General features: G+C 55.8%; 2 protein-coding genes across 2 annotated transcripts; both read left to right on the top strand.

Moving 5' to 3' along the window:
- The first annotated feature begins 46 nt into the window (after positions 1-46).
- On the top strand, positions 47-7,847 carry CTU1 (cytosolic thiouridylase subunit 1). Its single transcript, XM_086864910.1, has 3 exons — positions 47-119; positions 1,904-2,414; positions 4,112-7,847. The coding sequence occupies exons 2-3, from the start codon at positions 1,907-1,909 to the stop codon at positions 7,018-7,020; spliced, it is 3,417 nt and encodes a 1,138-aa protein (XP_086721036.1). The 5' UTR covers positions 47-119; positions 1,904-1,906; the 3' UTR covers positions 7,021-7,847.
- Positions 7,848-8,011: 164 nt separating this feature from the next.
- LOC147648985 (synaptophysin-like protein 1) lies at positions 8,012-18,599 on the top strand. The gene is made up of 5 exons (XM_086864919.1): positions 8,012-8,219; positions 11,347-11,480; positions 13,453-13,663; positions 17,341-17,517; positions 18,351-18,599. Exons 1-5 carry the CDS (start codon positions 8,151-8,153, stop codon positions 18,456-18,458), a joined length of 699 nt encoding a protein of 232 aa, XP_086721045.1. The 5' UTR covers positions 8,012-8,150; the 3' UTR covers positions 18,459-18,599.
- The last annotated feature ends 1,930 nt before the right edge of the window (positions 18,600-20,529 follow it).

The following is a 20,529-nucleotide window of genomic DNA, read 5'->3' on the forward strand; positions in this document are numbered from 1 at the left end:
AGACGGGCGCTGATTGGTCGCTGCTCTGAGGGGGGGAAATGGGAGTGGCCTGCGCATGCGCAAGGCAGGGCGGGAAAGGCTCGGCCTGAGGCGGCTCCGGGCGGACGCGACCACCGCGAGTACGGAAAGGGGGGGGGTAAAGGGGGGTCCGGGGATAATTTGGGGGGTCCCGAGGGGTTTTTAGGGGGTCTGGGAGAGACCATTTGCTCCGGGGGGAGAATTTGGGGGGGTTTTGGGGGTCCCCAGGAGTTTGGGAGGCTCTGAGGGGGGGGGATGGGAAAAACCATTCCTGTGGGGGGGGGTAGAGTTTGGGCGGAACCATTTTGAGGGCGTTTTGGGGGGGTGGATTTTGAGGGGTCCCCGGGGGGGGATTTGAGGGGAGAGGGAGAAACCATTTGGGAATTTTTTTGGGGGGGATTTGGGGATTTTTAGAGGGATTTTGGGGGTTTTGGGCAGAACCATTTGTGGTTTGAGGGGGGATTTTGGGGGGGGGTCTCAAAGGGTTTTAGGAGCTTGGGAGGGACCATTGGGGAATCCGGGGGGGGATTTGAGGTTCCCGAGTGGATTTTGGGGAGATTCCAGTGAATTTTGGGGTTCCCGAGTGGATTTTGAGTAAATCTGGGGAGATTCCAGGGAATTTTGTAAAATTTAATTTTAATTTAATAATTTTTAATTTTGACTTAAAAAACCTTAACTTCAACTTAAAAATTCTAATTTAAAAAAAGCTTAATTTTAACTTTAAAAACTCTAATTTAAATATTTTAATTTTAACTTAAAAACTTTAATTTTAAATCAAAAATTTTAATTTAAAAATTTCAATTTTGTCTTAAAAGTTTCAATTTAAAGCTTTAATTTTTAACTTAAAACCTTTAATTTACAAATATAAATTTTAACTTAAAAATCTTAACTTAAAAACTTGAATTTTAACTTAAAAATTGTAATTTAAATATTTTCATTTTAATTGGAAAAATTTATTTTTAATTTAAAAGTTTTAATTTAAAGCATTTAATATTTTAATTTAAAACTTTTAATTCAAAACTTAATTTTAATTTCAGATTTTCAATTTTAATTTAAGGAATTTTAACTTTAATTTAAAACAATTTTAATTTCAATCTGAAAATTTTAACTTTAACTTCAAATTCTGAATTTTAACTTTAAAACTTCAACTTAAAACTTTAAAAATTTTGGCTTTTAATCAAAAAACTTCAATTTTAATCTCAAAACTTCAACTTAAAACTTTAAAAATTTTGGCTTTTAATCAAAAAATTTCAATTTTAACTTCAAAACTTCAACTTGAAACTTTAAGAATTTAGATTTTAATTAAAAAATTTCAATTTTAGCTTAAAAACTTCCATTTGAAACTTTAAAAATTTCGATTTCAATTAAAAAAATTCAATTTTAACTTCAAAACTTCAATTTGAAACTTTAAAAATTTTGAGTTTTAATTAAAAAATTTCAATTTTAACTTCAAAACTTCAATTTGAAACTTTAAAAATTTCAATTTTTAATTCAAAAATTTCAATTTTAACTTCAAAACTTCAATTTGAAACTTTAAAAATTTTGAGTTTTAATTAAAAAATTTCAATTTTAACTTCAAAACTTCAACTTGAAACTTTAAGAATTTTGATTTTAATTAAAAAATTTCAATTTTAACTTCAAAACTTCAATTTGAAACTTTAAAAATTTAGATTTTAATTAAAAAATTTCAATTTTAGCTTAAAAACTTCAATTTCAAACTTTAAAAATTTCAGCTGTAATTAAAAAATCCCAATTTTAACTTAAATATTTCCATCTTAACTCCAAAACTTCGATTTAAAACTTCAAAAAATCTCAACCTTAATTAAAAAAAAAAATTCCGATTTTATCCTAAAAACTTTCATTTTTATTTATTTATTTTTTCCAGGCCATGCCCCCTCCCCGCTGCTCCCGCTGCCCCCTCCCCTCCTCCCTCCTCCGCTCCCGCTCCCTCCAACCCTTCTGCCGCCGCTGCTTCCTCTCCGCCTTCGAATCCGAGACCCTCCGCGCCCTCCTGACGCCCCAAAATCCGGGAATTTCGCCCCAAAACGGCCACGCCGTGGCCGTGGCCGCCTCGGGGGGCAAAGACTCCACGGTGCTGGCGCACGTCCTGGCGCGGCTCAACCGCCGGCACCGCCTGGGGCTGCGCCTGGCGCTTTTGGGGGTGGACGAGGGGATTTTGGGGTACAGGGACGAGGCTTTGGGGGTGCTGAGGGGGGTGGGGGAGGCGCTGCCCCTCCCCCTGCTGGTGGTCTCGCACCGGGAGGTTTTTGGGTGGGGGGTGGATGAGTTGGGGGGGGTCCTGGGGGGCCGCAGCCGCTGCACGGTCTGCGGGGTCTTCAGGAGGCAGGCGCTGGAGAGGGCGGCCAGGGAGATGGGGGCGGATTGGATCGCCACTGGTGAGTGACTGGGATGGACTGGGAGGGACTGGGAGGGACTGGGATAAACTGGGAGGGACTGGGAGGGGGATGGGAGGGACTGGGATGGACTGGGAGGGACTGGGAGGGGACTGGGAGGGACTGGGAGGGAACTGGGATGGACTGGGAGGGACTGGGATGGACTGGGATGGACTGGGAGGGACTGGGATGGACTGGGAGGGGACTGGGAGGGACTGGGAGGGGAGTGGGATGGACTGGGAAGGGATTGGGGTAAACTGGGAGGGACTGGGATAAACTGGGAGGGAACTGGGAGGGACTGGGATGGACTGGGAGGGACTGGGATGGACTGGGAGGGACTGGGATAAACTGGGAGGGGAGTGGGATGGACTGGGAGGGGATTGGGGTAAACTGGGATGGACTGGGAGGGACTGGGATGGACTGGGAGGGACTGGGATAAACTGGGAGGGGAGTGGGATGGACTGGGAGGGGATTGGGGTAAACTGGGATGGACTGGGAGGGACTGGGATGGACTGGGAGGGAACTGGGAGGGAACTGGGATAAACTGGGATGGACTGGGATGGACTGGGGGGCACTGGGAGAGACTGGGATGAACTGGGAGGGACTGGGAGAGACTGGGATAAACTCGGAGGGAACTGGGATGAACTGGGATGGACTGGGAGGGGGTTGGGATAAACTGGGAGGGAACTGGGAGGGGATTGGGGGGCACTGGGAGGGACTGGGAGAGACTGGGATAAAGTCAGAGGGAACTGGGATGAACTGGGGTGGACTGGGAGGAGCTGGGATGAACTGGGAGGGAACTGGGAGGAACTGGTATAAACTGGGAGGGACTGGGATGAACTGGGATAAACTGGGAGGGGGTTGGGTTGTTACTGGGAGATTTTTCATCATTACTTGGAGGTCACTGGTTTGGACTGGGAAGGCATCACTGGTCACTGGTGGTCACTGGTGGTCATCTTTGGTCATTGGTGGTCACTGGTCGTCATTGGTGGTCACTGGTGGTCACCTCTTGTCAATGGTGGTCACCTCTGGTCAGTGGTGGTCACCACTGGTCACCACTGGTCATCTCTGGTCACCACTGGTCACCACTGGTCATCTCTGGTCACCGGTGGTCACCACTGGTCATCTCTGGTCACCGGTGGTCACCTCTGGTCAGTGGTGGTCACTGGTGGTCAGTGGCCACTTCTGGTCACTGGTGGTCATTGGTGGTCACCGATGGTCCGTGGTCACCATTGGTCATCTCTGGTCACCGGTGGTCATTGGTGGTCAGTGGTCACTTCTGGTCACTGGTGGTCACCTCTGGTCACCACTGGTCACTGGTGGTCACCTCTGGTCACCTCTGGTCACTGGTGGTCACCACTGGTCACCGGTGGCCTCTGGTGGTCATTGGTGGTCAGTGGTCACCTGTGGTCACCTCTGGTCACCACTGGTCACCACTGGTCACTGGTGGCCTCTGGCGGTCATTGGTGGTCAGTGGTCACCTTTGGTCACCTCTGGTCACCACTGGTCACTGGTGGTCACCTCTGGTCACTGGTGGTCACCACTGGTCACCGGTGGCCTCTGGTGGTCATTGGTGGTCAGGGGTCACCTGTGGTCACCACTGGTCACTGGTGGTCACCACTGGTCACAGGTGGCCTCTGGTGGTCATTGGTGGTCAGTGGTCACCTCTGGTCACCTGTGGTCACTCTGGCTCCCCCCAGGCCACAACGCCGACGACGTGGCCGAGACGGTGCTGATGAATTTCCTGCGGGGCGACGTGGCCCGGCTGCGGCGCGCGGCCAACGAGGCCTCGGGGGCCACCGGGGCCACCCCTGGGGCCACCAACATCACCTCGGGGGCCACCAACGTCACTGGGGCTACCAATGAGACTTCTGGGGCCGCCAACGTCACTGGGGCTACCAATGAGACCTCTGGGGCCACCAACGTCACTGGGGCCACCAACGTCACCTCGGGGGCCACCAACATCACTGGGGCTACCAATGAGACTTCTGGGGCCACCAACGTCACTGGGGCCACCAATGAGACTTCTGGGGCCACCAATGTCACTGGGGCCACCAACGAGGCTTTGGAGGCCACCAATGAGATCTTGAGGGCCACCAACATCACCAGGGCCACCAACGAGGCCTCTTGGGCCACCAAGGGCACCCCCGGGGCCACCAAGGCGATGGAATCGTGGGGAAAGTCAACGGGAGCCAACCGGATATCAACGGAACCCAAGGAGAACCCAACGGAACCCAAGGAGAACCCAATGGAACCCAAGAGGAACCCAACAGAACCCTTGGAGAACCCAATGGAACCCAAGGAGAACTCAATGGAACCTTTGGAGAACTCAATGGAACCCAAGGAGAACCCAACAGAACCCAAGGAGAACCCAATGGAATCCAAGGAGAACCCAACGGAATCCAAGGAGAACCCAATGGAACCTTCAGAGAACCCAATGGAACCTTTGGAGAACCCAACAGAACCCAAGGAGAACCCAACGGAATCCAAGGAGAACCCAATGGAACCCTTGGAGAACTCAACGGAACCCTTGGAGAATCCACCCAGACCCAACCAGAACCCAACCAAACCCCACCAGAACCCAATGGAACCCAACCAGAACCCAACCAAACCCCACCAGAACCCAATGGAACCTTACCAGAACCCAATGGAACCCCACCAAACCCCACCAGAACCCCACCAGACCCCACCCAAAGCCCACCAGACCCCACCCAGAACCCACCAGACCCCACCCAGAACCCACCAGAACCCAACCAACGCTCAGAACCCAATGGAACCAAACCAGAACCCAACAAAACCCTTGGAGAACCCACCAGAACCCCGCCAGACCCCACCCAAAGCCCACCAGACCCCACCCGAACCCCACCAGACCCCACCCAGAACCCACCAGAACCCAACCAACGCTCAGAACCCACCGGAACCCAACCAGAACCCAACAAAACCCTTGGAGAACCCACCAGAACCCCACCAGACCCCACCCAAAGCCCACCAGAACCCACCAGAACCTCACCAGACCCCACCCAAAGACCACCAGACCCCACCCAAAGCCCACCAGAACCCACCAGAACCCCACCAGACACCACCAGAACCTTGGAACCCACCCAAAGCCCACCAGAACCCACCCAAACCCCACCAGACCCCACCAGAACCCCACCAGAACCCACCCAAACCCCACCAGACCCCACCAGAACCCCGCCAGACCCCACCAGAACCCCGCCAGACCCCACCAGAACCTCACCAGACCCCACCCAAAGCCCACCAGACCCCATCAGAACCCCACCAGAACCCACCAGAACCTCACCAGACCCCACCAGAACCCCACCAGACCCCACCCGAACCCCACCAGACCCCACCAGAACCCCACCAGACCCCACCAGAACCCCGCCCCCCGCCCTCCCGCCCCCCCAGGACCTCCCCGCGGCCGCCGGTGCCGCGGCTGAAGCCGCTGCGCCACGCGGCCCAGAAGGAGATCGTCCTCTACGCCCACTTCCGGGGGCTGCCCTACGCCAGCGCCGAGTGCCACCACGCGCCCCTGGCCTTCCGCGGCCACCCCCGGGCCCTCCTGAAGGACCTGGAGGCCACCAGGCCGGCGGCGGTGGCCGCCCTGGCCCACTCGGGCCGGCGTCTGGCGCTGGGGGCGGCCCCGGGGGCGGCGGCCGGGGCTTGCGGGCGCTGCGGGGCGGTGGCCAGCGGGGACACCTGCATGGCTTGCGTCCTGCTGGACGCGCTGGACAGGGGACGGCCCAAGCTGGCCCTGGGCAAGAGAGGGGTGAGGGTGGCCAAGGAGGGGGGTGGTGGCCACCAAGATGGCGGTGGTGGCCATTGGGGTGGTGGTCAAGGGGTTGGTGGCCACCAGGATGGGGTTGGTGGCCATTGGGGTGGTGGTCAAGGGGTTGGTGGCCACCAGGATGGGGTTGGTGGCCACCGGGGCAGGAACACTGAAGGTGGTGGTGGTCATTGGGGTGGTGGACAAGGGGTTGGTGGCCACTGGGGTGGTGGTCAAGGGGGTTGTGGCCACCAGGATGGGGTTGGTGGCCACCGGGGTGGTGGTCAAGGCGGTTGTGGCCACCAGGATGGGGTTGGTGGCCACCGGGAGGGTGGTGGTGGTCATTTGGGTGGTGGTCAAGGGGTTGGTGGCCACCAAGATGGCGGTGGTGGCCACCAGGATGGGGTTGGTGGTCGTTGGGGTGGTGGTCAAGGGGGTTGTGGCCACCACGATGGGGTTGGTGGCCACCAGAGCAGCAGGAACACTGAAGCCGGTGGTGGCCACCAGGATGGTGGTGGTGGCCACTGGGAGGGCGGTGGTGGTCAAGGGGTTGGTGGCCACCAGGGTGGGTTTGGTGGCCACCAGGAGGGTGGACAAGGCTGCGGTGGCTGCGGCTGCAGGTCCGGTGGCCAAGGGGCCAGTGGGGACAATCCCAAGGGTCACCTCGGTGGCCACCAGGGCCGGGTTCTCGGTGGCCACGGTGGCCACCAGGCCCGGCCGGTGCAGGTGGAGCTGCTGGGCCGGGCCGGACGCTGCGAACGGCGACGCCTGAGGGGCTTCGGCCACGGCCGGACGGGGCCTGGGGACACCGGGGGTGGCCTTGGGGACATCTGGGACTTCTGAGGGGACACCCGGGGTGGCCTTGGGGACATCTCAGGTGGCCTTGGGGACATCTGGGACTTCTGAGGGGACACCTGGGGTGGCCCTGGGGACATCTCAGGTGGCCTTGGGGACACCGGGGGTGGCCTTGGGGACACCTGGGGGGATCTTGGGGACATCTTAGGTGGCCTTGGGGACACCTGGGGTGGCCTTGGGGACATCTCAGGTGGCCTTGGGGGACCTTGGGGACATCTCAGGTGGCCTTGGGGACACCTGGGGTGGCCTTGGAGACATCTGAGGGGACATTGGGGACACCTGGGGGACCTTGGGGACACCTGGGGGACCTTGGGGACACCTGGGGTGGCCTTGGGGACACCTGGGGTGGCCTTGGGGACATCTCAGGTGGCCTTGGGGACACCTGGGGTGGCCTTAGGGACACCAGGGACTTCTGAGGGGACCTTGGGGACATCTGGGGGTCCTTGGGGACATTTTGGGGCTCCTGGGATGAATTTCGGGTCCTTGGGGACATTTCGGGTCCCTCAGGGACATTTTTGGGGACATTTTGGGCTTTTTTGGGGACATTTTTGGCATTTTTGGGACTTTTTGGGGACATTTTTGCCTTTTTGGGGACATTTTTGGCATTTTTGGGACATTTTGGGCTTTTTTGGGGACATTTTTGGCATTTTTGGGACATTTTGGGCTTTTTTGGGGACATTTTGGGGCTCCCGGGCGGCGCCGTCCAAGGCGGGATCACCAAAAGGGGGCGTGGCCAGCGGGATTTATGCAAATGAGCTTTTCGGTGAGGGCGTGTCTATGCAAACGAACCCAATAAAGCGTGATAAGGCCTTTAATTATGCAAATTAAGCCTTTTTCTTTTAAACGGGGGGGGTTTAATTATGCAAATCCAGAGCGCGTTTATGCAAATGAGGAGCGCGGCGAACGCGGAAGCGCGGAGATATGCTAATGCTGCATATGCTAATGAGGCATATGCAAATTATCTATAGACTGTGTGGGCGTGGCCGTATGTCCATATAAGGAGCGAAATCCGCGCCGGCCAATCAGCGCGCGGGATGCAAATGAGGGCGCGGCGGCGGGCGGTGTGGGGGGGGGTGTGACGTCACTTCCGTCGCGCCGTCGGTGACGTCAGGGAGGCGATGGCGGCTCCGCGGGTGTCGCTGGGGCCGCTGAAGGAGCCGCTGGGGCTGAACCGGGCCCTGCAGTGGGTGCGGAACTGGGGGGGACTGGGGGAAACTGGGAGGGGACTGGGGGGAACTGGGGGAAACTGGGACAAACTGGGGGGGACTGGGGGGGACTGGGATGAACTGGGAGGGACTGGGAGGGACTGGGAGGGGACTGGGAGGGACTGGGAGGGAACTGGGGGGGACTGGGATGGACTGGGAGGGACTGGGAGGGGACTGGGAGGGAACTGGGAGGGAACTGGGATGGACTGGGAGGGACTGGGAGGGACTGGGAGGGACTGGGATGGACTGGGGGGGACTGGGATGGACTGGGAGGGAACTGGGGGGGACTGGGATGGACTGGGAGGGACTGGGAGGGACTGGGGGGAACTGGGAGGGGATTGGGAGGGGATTGGGATGGACTGGGATGGACTGGGATGGACTGGGATGGACTGGGATGGACTGGGATGGACTGGGATGGACTGGGAGGGAACTGGGAGGGACTGGGATGGACTGGGAGGGACTGGGAGGGAACTGGGATGAACTGGGATGAACTGGGAGGGACTGGGAGGGAACTGGGATGGACTGGGATGGACTGGGAGGGACTGGGATGGACTGGGAGGGGATTGGGATGAACTGGGATGAACTGGGATGGACTGGGGGGACTGGGATGGACTGGGAGGGAACTGGGATAAACTGGGAGGGACTGGGGGGGACTGGGAGGAACCAAAAATGGGCTCAAAACGGCGAAAAAGGCCCCAAAAATCCCCAATTTCCACCAACCCCCCACCCCAAATTCCCATTTTTTTCCCCCCAAATTCCCTTTTTTTTCTCCAAATTCCCCCAACTTTCCCTTTTTTATTCCCAAATTTCCCCAAATCCCCATTTTTTTCCCCCAAATCCCCATTTTTTCCCTTAAATTCCCATTTTTTCCCCCTTTTTTCCCCAAATCCCCATTTTTTTCCCCCAAATTTCCCCAAATCACCATTTTTTTCCCCAAATCCCCATTTTTTTTCTCCTTTTTTCCCAAAATCCCCATTTTTTCTCCCCAAATTTCCCCAAATTCCCTTTTTTTTCCCCCAAATCCCCATTTTTTTCTCCCCAAATTCCCTTTTTTTCCCCCAAATCCCCATTTTTTCCCTTAAATTCCCATTTTTCCCCCTTTTTTTCCCCTAAATCCCCATTTTTTTCCCCCAAATCCCCATTTTTTCCCCCAAATTCCCATTTTTTTCTCCCCAAATTCCCTTTTTTTCCCCCAAATCCCCATTTTTTCCCTTAAATTCCCATTTTTTCCCCCTTTTTTTCCCCCAAATCCCCATTTTTTTCCCCAAATTCCTGTTGTTTTTCCTTAAATTCCCATTTTCTCCCTTTTTTTCCCCAAATCCCCATTTTTTCTCCCCAAATTTCCCCAAATCCCCATTTTATTCCCCAAATCCCCATTTTTTTCCCCAAATCCCCATTTTTTTCCCCAAATCCCCATTTTTTTTCCCAAATTCCCATTTTTTTCCCCGTTTTTTCCCCCAAATCCCCATTTTTTCTCCCCAAATTCCCTTTTTTTTTCCCCAAATTCCCATTTTTTTCCTTAAATTCCCATTTCCCCCCATTTTTTCCCCAAATCCCCATTTTTTTCCCCCAAATTTCCCCAAATCCCCATTATTTTCCCCAAATCCCCATTTTTTTCCTTGAATTCTCATTTTTCTCCCTTTTTTTCCCCAAATCCCCATTTTTTTCCCCAAATCCCCATTTTTTTTTCTCAAATTCTCATTTTTCCCCCTTTTTTCCCCAAATCCCCATTTTTTCTCCCCTTTTTTCCCAAAATCCCCATTTTTTCTCCCCAAATTTCCCCAAATTCCCTTTTTTTTCCCCCAAATTCCCATTTTTTTCTCCCCAAATTTCCCCAAATCCCCATTTTTTCCCCCAAATCCCCATTTTTTTTCCCCAAATCCCCATTTTTTCCCCAAATCCCCATTTTTCCCCAAATCCCCATTTTTTTCCCCAAATTCCCATTTTTTTCTCCCCAAATTCCCTTTTTTTCCCAAATCCCCATTTTTTTTCCCCAAATTTCCCCAAATCCCCATTTTTTTCCCCCCAAATCCCCATTTTTTTCCCCAAATTCCCATTTTTTCCCCCAAATCCCCATTTTTTTTCCCAAATTCCCATTTTTTTCCCCCTTTTTTCCCCCAAATCCCCATTTTTTTCCCCAAATCCCCATTTTTTTTCCCCTAATCCCCATTTTTTTTCCCCAAATCCCCATTTTTTTTCCCAAATTCTCATTTTTCCCCCCTTTTTTTCCCCAAATCCCCGATTTTTTTTCTCCAAATCCCCCCAAATTGCCTTTTTTTCTCCCCAAATTCCCATTTTTTTTCTTAAATTCCCATTTTTTTTCCCCAAATCCCCATTTTTTCCCCCAAATCCCCATTTTTTCCCCCAAATACCCATTTTTTTCTCCCCAAATTCCCTTTTTTTTCCCCAAATCCCCATTTTTTTTCCCAAATTCTCATTTTCCCCCTTTTTTCTCCCCAAATCCCCATTTTTTTCCTTAAATTCCCATTTTTTTCCCAAATTCCATTTTTTTCTCCCCAAATTTCTCCAAATCCCCATTTTTTTCCCCAAATCCCCATTTTTTCCCTTAAATTCCCATTTTTTCCCCCAAATTCCCGTTTTTTTCTCCCCAAATTTCCCCAAATCCCCATTTTTTTTCCCCAAATCCCCATTTTTTGTCCCCCAAATCCCCATTTTTTTCCCCAAATCCCCATTTTTTTTCCCAAATTCCCATTTTTCCCCCATTTTTTTCCCCCAAATCCCCATTTTTTTCCCCAAATCCCCATTTTTTTCCTTAAATTCCCATTTTTCCCCATTTTTTTTCCCCAAATCCCCATTTTTTTCCCCTTTTTTCCCAAAATCCCCATTTTTTCTCCCCAAATTTCCCCAAATTCCCTTTTTTTTCCCCCAAATCCCCATTTTTTTTCCCAAATTCCCATTTTTTTCCCCCTTTTTTCCCCCAAATCCCCATTTTTTCTCCCCAAATTCCCTTTTTTTTTCCCCAAATCCCCATTTTTTTTCCTTAAATTCCCATTTTTTGTCCCCAAATTCCCATTTTTCCCCCAAATCCCCGTTGTTTTTCCCGCCTTTTCCGGAACTTTCCGTCCCTTCCTTTCCCCCCCCCCCCCAGTTTTTCTCCATCTTCGCTTTCTCCACCTGCGGCGGCTTCGAGGGCTCCGTCACCTTCAGCGTCACCTGCGGGGGACACCTGGGACAGGTGAACCAGACAACGACCGTCACTGCCGCCTTCGGGTACCCCTTCAGGTGAGACACCTGGGACAGGTGACACAGGTGACACAGGTGACACAGGGACAGGTGAGACACTTGGGACTGGTGATACAGGTGACACAGGGACAGGTGACACAGGTGACACAGGTGAGACAGGGACAGGTGAGACACCTGGGACAGGTGAGACACCTGGGACAGGTGACACAGGTGACACAGGGACAGGTGACACGGGTGGGACAGGTGACACAGGACAGGTGAGACACCTGGGACAGGTGAGACAGGTGACACAGGTGACACAGGTGGGACAGGTGACACAGGGACAGGTGACACACCTGGGACAGGTGAACCAGACAACGACCGTCACTGCCGCCTTCGGGTACCCCTTCAGGTGAGATTGGACACCTGGGACACAGGTGACACAGGGACAGGTGACACAGGGACAGGTGAGACACCTGGGACAGGTGAGACAGGTGACACAGGTGACACAGGTGACACAGGGACAGGTGAGACAGGGACAGGTGACACAGGTGACACAGGACAGGTGAGACAGGACAGGTGACACACCTGGGACAGGTGACACAGGGACACGGGGACAGGTGAGACACCTGGGACAGGTGACACAGGGACAGGTGACACAGGTGAGACAGGGACAGGTGAGACAGGGACAGGTGACACAGGTGACACAGGGACAGGTGAGACAGGTGGGACAGGTGACACAGGTGAGACAGGGACAGGTGAGACACCTGGGACAGGTGGGACAGGTGGGACAGGTGACACAGGTGACACAGTGACACAGGTGACACAGGGACAGGTGACACAGGTGACACAGGGACAGGTGAGACACCTGGGACAGGTGACACAGGTGGGACAGGTGACACAGGTGACACAGGTGACACAGGTGACACAGGTGACACAGGGACAGGTGACACAGGTGGGACAGGTGACACAGGTGACACAGGTGACACAGTGACACAGGGACAGGTGACACAGGTGACACAGTGACACAGGGACAGGTGAGGGACAGGTGGCGATGGAAGGCTCAGGAGACTCTGAAGTGCTCCCCAGGTGACTCCAGGGGTGTCCCGGTGACCTCAGGTGTGTCCAGATGTCCCCAGGTGACCCCAAACCCCCCCCAGATGTCTCCAGGTGACCCCAAACCCCCTCAGGTGACCCCAGGTGACTCCAGGTGACCCCAAACACCCCCCAGGTGACCCCAGCCCCCCCTCAGGAGACCCCAGGTGACCCCAAACCCCCCTCAGATGTCCCCAGGTGACCCCAACCCCCTCCAGGTGACCCCAAACCCCCCCCAGATGTCCCCAGGTGACCCCAACCCTGCCTCAGGTGACCCCAGGTGACCCCAAACCCCCCTCAGGTAACCCCAGGTGACCCCAGGTGACCCCAGGTGTGTCCAGATGACCCCAAACCCCCCCCAGGTGACCCCAAACCCCCCTCAGGTAACCCCAGGTGACCCCAGGTGACCCCAGGTGTGTCCAGATGACCCCAAACCCCCCCCAGGTGACCCCAAACCCCCCTCAGGTAACCCCAGGTGACCCCAGGTGTGTCCAGGTGACCCCAACCCCCCCTCAGGTGACCCCAGGTGACCCCAGGTGACCCCAGGTGACCCCAGGTAACCCCAAACTCCCCTCAGGTGACCCCAGGTGACCCCAGATCCCCCCCAGGTGACCCCAAATCCCCCTCAGGTGACCCCAGGTGACCCCAGGTGTGTCCAGGTGACCCCAAACCCCCCTCAGATGTCCCCAGGTGACCCCAAACCCCCCCCAGGTGACCCCAACCCCCCCTCAGGTAACCCCAGGTGACCCCAGGTGACCCCAGGTGACCCCAAATTCCCCCCAGGTGACCCCAGGTGACCCCAGGTGACCCCAACCCCCCCTCAGGTGACCCCAGGTGACCCCAAACCCCCCTCAGGTGACCCCAGGTGACCCCAGGTGACCCCAGGTGACCCCAGCTGTCACCCCCCCAGGTGACCCCACCCTTCCCCTCCCCCCAGGTTGAACCAGGCCGTGTTCCTGCCGTCTCTGACTCACCTGTGCAACCACACCTGGCCGCAGGACGTTCACCTGATCGGGGACTTCTCCTCGGCCGCCCGCTTCTTCGTGGGCGTGGCCGTGGTGGCTTTTCTCTACAGCCTGGGGGCCCTGGGGGCTTACCTGGGCTACCTGCACCTGTACAGGTGTGCGGGGTCACGCCTGCCCACCCTGGTGAGTGATGGAGGTGGGATTTACCTGTCCAGGTGTCCCCAGGTGTGTCCAGGTGTGTCCAGGTGGGATTTGAGGGCTGGGACAGGTGGGATTTACCTGCCCAGGTGTGTCCAGGTGTGTCCAGGTGTGTCCAGGTGGGATTGAGCACCTTTTCTCTACAGCCTGGGGGCCCTGGGGGCTTACCTGGGCTACCTGCACCTGTACAGGTGTGCGGGGTCACGCCTGCCCACCCTGGTGAGTGATGGGGGGGACAGGTGGGATTTACCTGTCCAGGTGTGTCCAGGTGTGCTCAGGTGTGTCCAGGTGGGGTCTGAGAGTTTGGACAGGTGTGTCCAGGTGTGTCCAGGTGTGCTCGGGTGGGGTCTGAGAGCTTGGACAGGTGGGATTTACCTGTCCAGGTGTGGCCAGGTAGGGTCTGAGAGCTTGGATAGGTGTGTCCAGGTGTGCTCAGGTGTGTCCAGGTGGGGTCTGAGAGTTTGGGCTGGTGTGCCCAGGTGTGTTCAGGTGTGCTTGGGTGTGTCCAGGTGTGTCCAGGTGGGGTGTGAGAGCTTGGACAGGTGGGATTTACCTGCCCAGGTGTGTCCAGGTGTGTCCAGGTGTGCCCAGGTGGGATTGAGCACCTTTTCTCTACAGCCTGGGGGCCCTGGGGGCTTACCTGGGCTACCTGCACCTGTACAGGTGTGCGGGGTCACGCCTGCCCACCCTGGTGAGTGATGGGGGTGGGATTTACCTGTTCAGGTGTGTCCAGGTGTGTCCAGGTGTGTCCAGGTGGGGTGTGAGAGCTTGGACAGGTGTGTCCAGGTGTGCTTGGGTGTGTCCAGGTGGGGCCAGGTGGGATTTGAGGGCTGGGACAGGTGGGATTTACCTGTCCAGGTGTGTTCAGGTGTGTACAGGTGTGTCCAGGTGGGATTTGAGGGCTTGGACAGGTGGGATTTACCTGTCCAGGTGTGTTCAGGTGTGTACAGGTGTGTCCAGGTGGGATTTGAGGGCTGGGACAGGTGGGATTTACCTGTCCAGGTGTGTTCAGGTGTGTACAGGTGTGTCCAGGTGTGTCCAGGTGGGATCTGAGAGCTTGGACAGGTGTGCTTGGGTGTGTCCAGGTGTGCTTGGGTGTGTCCAGGTGTGCTTGGGTGTGTCCAGGTGGGGTCTAAGGGGTTTGGACAGGTGGGATTTACCTGTCCAGGTGTGTCCAGGTGTTTCCAGGTGTGCTCAGGTGTGTTTGGGTGTCCCCAGGTGTGCTCAGGTGTGTCCAGGTGTGCTCAGGTGTGCTCGGGTGTGTCCATGTGTCCCCAGGTGTGCTCAGGTGTGTTTGGGTGTGCCCAGGTGTGTCCAGGTGTGCTCGGGTGGGATTTCGGGGTGTTCTGGGCTGGAATTTCGGGGGGAGGGGTTTAACCCTTTCCGTTCCTTCTCTCTCTCCGCTGCCTCCCAAGGAGCCCGGGTAAGTCCCGCCCCCAAAATTCCCGTTTTTTACCCCAAAATTTCCCATTTTCATCCCAAAATTCCCATTTTTTACCCCAAAATTCCCATTTTTTACCCCAAAATTTCCCATTTTCATCCCAAAATTCCCATTTTTTACCCCAAAATTTCCCATTTTCATCTCAAAATTCCCATTTTTTTACCCCAAAATTCCCATTTTCATCCCAAAATTTCCTTTTTTAGCTCCAAAATTTCCCATTTTCATCCCAAAATTTCCCTTTTTAGCCCAAAATTTCTCATTTTCGTCCCAAAATTTCCCTTTTTGTCCCAAAATTCCCATTTTTTCCCCCAAAATTTCCTTTTTTAGCTGCAAAATTTCCCGTTTTTATCCCAAAATTCACATTTTTTACCCCAAAATTCCCATTTTCATCCCGAAATTCCCGTTTTTTACCCCAAAATTTCCCATTTTCATCCCAAAATTTCCCATTTTAGCCCAAAATTTCCCAATTTACCCCCAAAATTTCCCATTTTAGCCCGAAATTTCTCGTTTTTTTCCCAAAATTTCCCTTTTTAGCTCCAAAATTTCATATTTTCATCCCAAAATTTCTTTTTTTAAGCCAAAATTTATCATTTTCCTCCCAAAACTTCCCAAAGTTATTGTTATTATTATTTATCATTAAATAATTTATTATTGCCTAATAATTCATTATAAATTAGTGATACAATAAAAAATTTAATTTATGGATTTTTTTTTAATTAAAAAGAATTAATTTGAATTTAATCGAATTTTTTCTTTCTTTTTTAATTTTTTTTTGTCTTTTTTGTCTCCCCCTTTCCCCTCCCCTCCCCCCTTTCCCCTCCCCCACCTTTCCCCTTTCCCCTCCCCCACATTTCTCCCCTCCCCTCCCCCTCTCCCCTCCCCCCTTTCCCCTCCCCCCCTCCCCTCTCTCCCCTCTCCCCTCCCCCACCTTTCCCCTCCCCCCTTTCCCCTCCCCCCTCCCCCTCTCCCCTCCCCCCTTTCCCCTCCTCCCTTTCCCCTCCCCCCCTTTTCCCCTCCCCCACCTTCCCCCTTTCCCCTCCCCCCTTTCCCCTTCCCCCCTCCCCCCTTTCCCCTCCCCCTTTCCCCTCCCCCACCTTCCCCCTTTTCCCTCCCCCCTTTCCCCTCCCCCCCTTTTCCCTTTCCCCTCCCCCTCGTTTCCCCTCCCCCCCCTTTTTCCTTTCCCCTCTCCCACCTTTCCCCTCCCCCACCTTCCCCCCCACCTTCCCCTCCCCCCTTTTCCCCTCCCCCCCTTTCCCCTTTCCCCCTCCCCTCTCCCCCCTTTCCCCTCCCCCACCTTTCCCCCTCCCCCCCTTCCCCACCTTTCCCCTCCCCCCCTTTCTCCTGTTCCCTCCCCCACCTTTTGCCCCTCCCCCACCTTTCCCCTCCCCCCCTTTCCCCTCCCCCCTCCCCCACCTTTTCTCCCCTCTCCCCTCTTTCCCCTCCCCCACCTTTACCCCCCTCCCCTCTCCCCCCTTCCCCCCCTCCCCCCTCCCCTTCCCCCTCCCCCCTCTCCCCTCCCCCACCTTTCCCCTCTCCCCTCCCCCACCTTTCCCCTCTCCCCTCCCCCACCTTTCCCCTCTCCCCTCCCCCACCTTCCCCCTCTCCCCTCCCCCACCTTTCTCCTTCCCCCCTTTCCCCTTTCCCCTCCCCCACTTTTCCCCTCCCCCTCTTTCCCCTCCCCCACTTTTGTACCCTCCCCTCTCCCCCTCCCCCCTCCCATCTTTCCCCTCCCCCACCTTTCCCCTTTCCCCTCCCCCCCTTTCCCCTCCCCCCTTTCCCCTCCCCCACCTTTCCCCCCCTCCCCTCCCCCATCTTTCCCCTCCCCCATCTCTCCCTCTCCCCTCCCCCACCTTTCCCCTCCCCCCCTCCCCTCTCCCCTTTCCCCTCCCCCCTCCCTCTCCCCCCCTCCCCTCCCATCTTTCCCCTCCCCCACCTTTCCCCTCCCCCCCTTTCCCCTTTCCCCTCCCCCACTTTTCCCCTCCCCCTCTTTCCCCTCCCCCACTTTTCTACCCGCCCCCCTTTCCCCTCCCCCACCTTTTCCCCCTCCCCTCCCCCACCTTTCCCCTCCCCCCTCTCCCCTCCCCCCTTTCCCCTCCCCCCTCCCCTTCCCCCCTCCCCCTCCCCCCCTCCCCTCCCATCTTTCCCCTCCCCCACCTTTCCCCTTTCCCCTCCCCCCTCCCCCACCTTTTCCCCCTCCCCCTCTCCCCTCCCCTCCCCCCAGGACCTGCTGCTCTCGGGGCTCGTGGCCGCCCTGTGGCTCGTGGCCTCCTCGGCCTGGGCCCAGGCCCTGGGGCACGTCCGGGCCGCCGTGGCCGCGCCCCTCCCCCACTGCGACCCCCCCCGCGTCACCTGCGACCCCTCCGGCCCCACCCCCATGGGCGGCCTGGGGGCCTCGGTGGTGAGCGGGGAAACTGAGGCACGGCGGGGGGACGGGGGGGGGTTTGGAAAGGGAAACTGAGGCACGGCTGGGGGCTTGGGTGGTGAGCGGGGAAACTGAGGCACGGCGGGGGGACGGGGGTGAAATCAATGGGGAAACTGAGGCAGGGCTGGGGGCTTGGGTGGTGAGCGGGGAAACTGAGGCACGGCGGGGGGAGGGGGGGGTTGGAGCAGGGAAACTGAGGCACGGCTGGGGGAGTGGGGGTTGGGTGGGGAAACTGAGGCACGGCTGGGGGGAGGGAATTAAACAGGGAAACTGAGGCAGGAATGTGGGAGTGTCCAATCTCAAGGGGGTAAACTGAGGCAGGGACAGGGGAGGGGGGGTGTGGAGGGCAGGGAAACTGAGGCACGGCCTGGGGGAGTGTCCAAACCCAAGGGGGTAAACTGAGGCAGGAATGTGGGAGTGTCCAAACCCAAGGTGGTAAACTGAGGCAGGAATGTGGGAGTGTCCAATCCCAAGGGGGTAAACTGAGGCAGGGACAGGGGAGGGGGGGTGTGGAGGGCAGGGAAACTGAGGCACGGCTGGGGGGAGGGAATTAAACAGGGAAACTGAGGCACGGCCTGGGGGAGTGTCCAATCCCAAGGGGGTAAACTGAGGCAGGAATGTGGGAGTGTCCAATCCCAAGGGGGGAAACTGAGGCAGGGCTGGGGGAGTGTCCAATCCCAAGGGGGTAAACTGAGGCAGGGCTGGGGGAGTGTCCAATCCCAAGGGGGTAAACTGAGGCAGGGCTGGGGGAGTGTCCAAACCCAAGGGGGTAAACTGAGGCACGGGGGTTTTTTTCCGGATCTTTCCAGGCCTTCGGCTTCCTCAACCTCCTGCTCTGGGCCGGCGGCTCCTGGTTCATCTACAAGGAAACCCCGTGGCACCGGCCGGCCCCGCCCCCCGACCCCGCCCCCATGTGACCCCGCCCCTCCCCCACCCGCGGGAACTTCCGGGATCAGGGGGGGAGGGGCTGGGGGAGGGGGGGGGGGCGTGGGGGAGGGGCGGGGTTGGACCTTTGGGTGACCTCGGGTGGGGTCGGGTGGGATTTGGGTGGTGGAGCTTGACCTTGGTGACCTTGGGTGGTTGGAGATGACCATGGGTTGCTGGAGATGACCATGGGTGGTCTGGAGATGACCTTGGGTGGTCTGGAGGTGACCATGGATGGTTGGAGATGACCTTGGGTGGTTGGAGATGACCTTGGGTGGTTGGAGATGACCATGGGTGGTCTGGAGATGACCATGGGTGGTTGGAGATGACCTTGGGTGGTTGGAGATGACCTTGGGTGGTTGGAGATGACCACGGGTGGTTGGAGATGACCACGGGTGGTCTGGAGATGACCACGGGTGGTTGGAGATGACCTTGGGTGGTTGGAGGTGACCATGGATGGTTGGAGATGACCATGGATGGTCTGGAGATGACCTTGGGTGGTCTGGAGATGACCATGGATGGTCTGGAGATGACCATGGGTGGTTGGAGATGACCATGGGTGGTTGGAGATGACCATGGGTGGTTGGATATGACCTTGGGGTGGTCTGGAGATGACCATGGGTGGTCTGGAGATGACCTTGGGTGGTTGGAGATGATCTTGGGTGGTTGGAGATGACCATGGGTGGTCTGGAGATGACCATGGGTGGTCTGGAGATGACCATGGGTGGTTGGAGATGACCACGGGTGGTTGGAGATGACCACGGGTGGTTGGAGATGACCACGGGTGGTTGGAGATGACCATGGGTGGTCTGGAGGTGACCATGGGTGGTTGGAGATGACCATGGGTGGTCTGGAGATGACCATGGGTGGTTGGAGATGACCATGGGTGGTTGGAGATGACCATGGATGGTTGGAGATGACCATGGATGGTCTGGAGATGACCATGGGTGGTTGGAGATGACCACGGGTGGTTGGAGATGACCATGGATGGTCTGGAGATGACCATGGGTGGTCTGGAGATGACCATGGGTGGTTGGAGATGACCATGGGTGGTCTGGAGATGACCTTGGGTGGTTGGAGATGACCATGGGTGGTTGGAGATGACCATGGGTGGTCTGGAGATGACCATGGGTGGTCTGGAGATGACCATGGGTGGTTGGAGATGACCATGGGTGGTCTGGAGATGACCATGGATGGTCTGGAGATGACCATGGGTGGTTGGAGATGACCACGGGTGGTTGGAGATGACCACGGGTGGTTGGAGATGACCATGGGTGGTCTGGAGGTGACCATGGGTGGTTGGAGATGACCATGGGTGGTCTGGAGATGACCATGGGTGGTTGGAGATGACCATGGGTGGTCTGGAGATGACCATGGGTGGTTGGAGATGACCATGGATGGTTGGAGATGACCATGGATGGTCTGGAGATGACCATGGGTGGTTGGAGATGACCACGGGTGGTTGGAGATGACCATGGATGGTCTGGAGATGACCATGGGTGGTCTGGAGATGACCATGGGTGGTTGGAGATGACCATGGGTGGTCTGGAGATGACCTTGGGTGGTTGGAGATGACCATGGGTGGTTGGAGATGACCATGGGTGGTCTGGAGATGACCATGGGTGGTCTGGAGATGACCATGGATGGTCTGGAGATGACCATGGATGGTCTGGAGATGACCACGGGTGGTTGGAGATGACCACGGGTGGTTGGAGATGACCTTGGGTGGTTGGAGATGACCATGGGTGGTTGGAGATGACCTTGGGTGGTTGGAGATGACCTTGGGGTGGTCTGGAGATGACCTTGGGTGGTTGGAGATGACCATGGGTGGTCTGGAGATGACCATGGATGGTCTGGAGATGACCTTGGGTGGTCTGGAGGTGACCATGGGTGGTTGGAGATGACCTTGGGTGGTTTGGAGATGACCATGGGTGGTCTGGAGATGACCACGGGTGGTTGGAGATGACCACGGGTGGTCTGGAGATGACCTTGGGTGGTCTGGAGATGACCATGGGTGGTCTGGAGATGACCTTGGGTTGCTGGAGATGACCTTGGGGTGGTCTG

Source organism: Cyanistes caeruleus, chromosome 28 (genome assembly GCF_971803275.1).
Source record: "Cyanistes caeruleus chromosome 28, bCyaCae1.hap1.1, whole genome shotgun sequence".
Taxonomy (NCBI): domain Eukaryota; kingdom Metazoa; phylum Chordata; class Aves; order Passeriformes; family Paridae; genus Cyanistes; species Cyanistes caeruleus.

What these genes read in the sequence shown, in the direction of transcription:
- CTU1 (XM_086864910.1), top strand. Translation starts at nt 1,907, where the DNA reads ATGCCCCCTCCCCGCTGCTCCCGCTGCCCCCTCCCCTCCTCCCTCCTC. An exon ending in GGCGGATTGGATCGCCACTG is followed by an intron (nt 2,415 to 4,111) that starts GTGAGTGACTGG and finishes GGCTCCCCCCAG; the next exon opens with GCCACAACGCCGACGACGTG.
- LOC147648985 (XM_086864919.1), top strand. Translation starts at nt 8,151, where the DNA reads ATGGCGGCTCCGCGGGTGTCGCTGGGGCCGCTGAAGGAGCCGCTGGGG. An exon ending in GCCTTCGGGTACCCCTTCAG is followed by an intron (nt 11,481 to 13,452) that starts GTGAGACACCTG and finishes CCCTCCCCCCAG; the next exon opens with GTTGAACCAGGCCGTGTTCC. An exon ending in GGTCACGCCTGCCCACCCTG is followed by an intron (nt 13,664 to 17,340) that starts GTGAGTGATGGA and finishes CCCTCCCCCCAG; the next exon opens with GACCTGCTGCTCTCGGGGCT.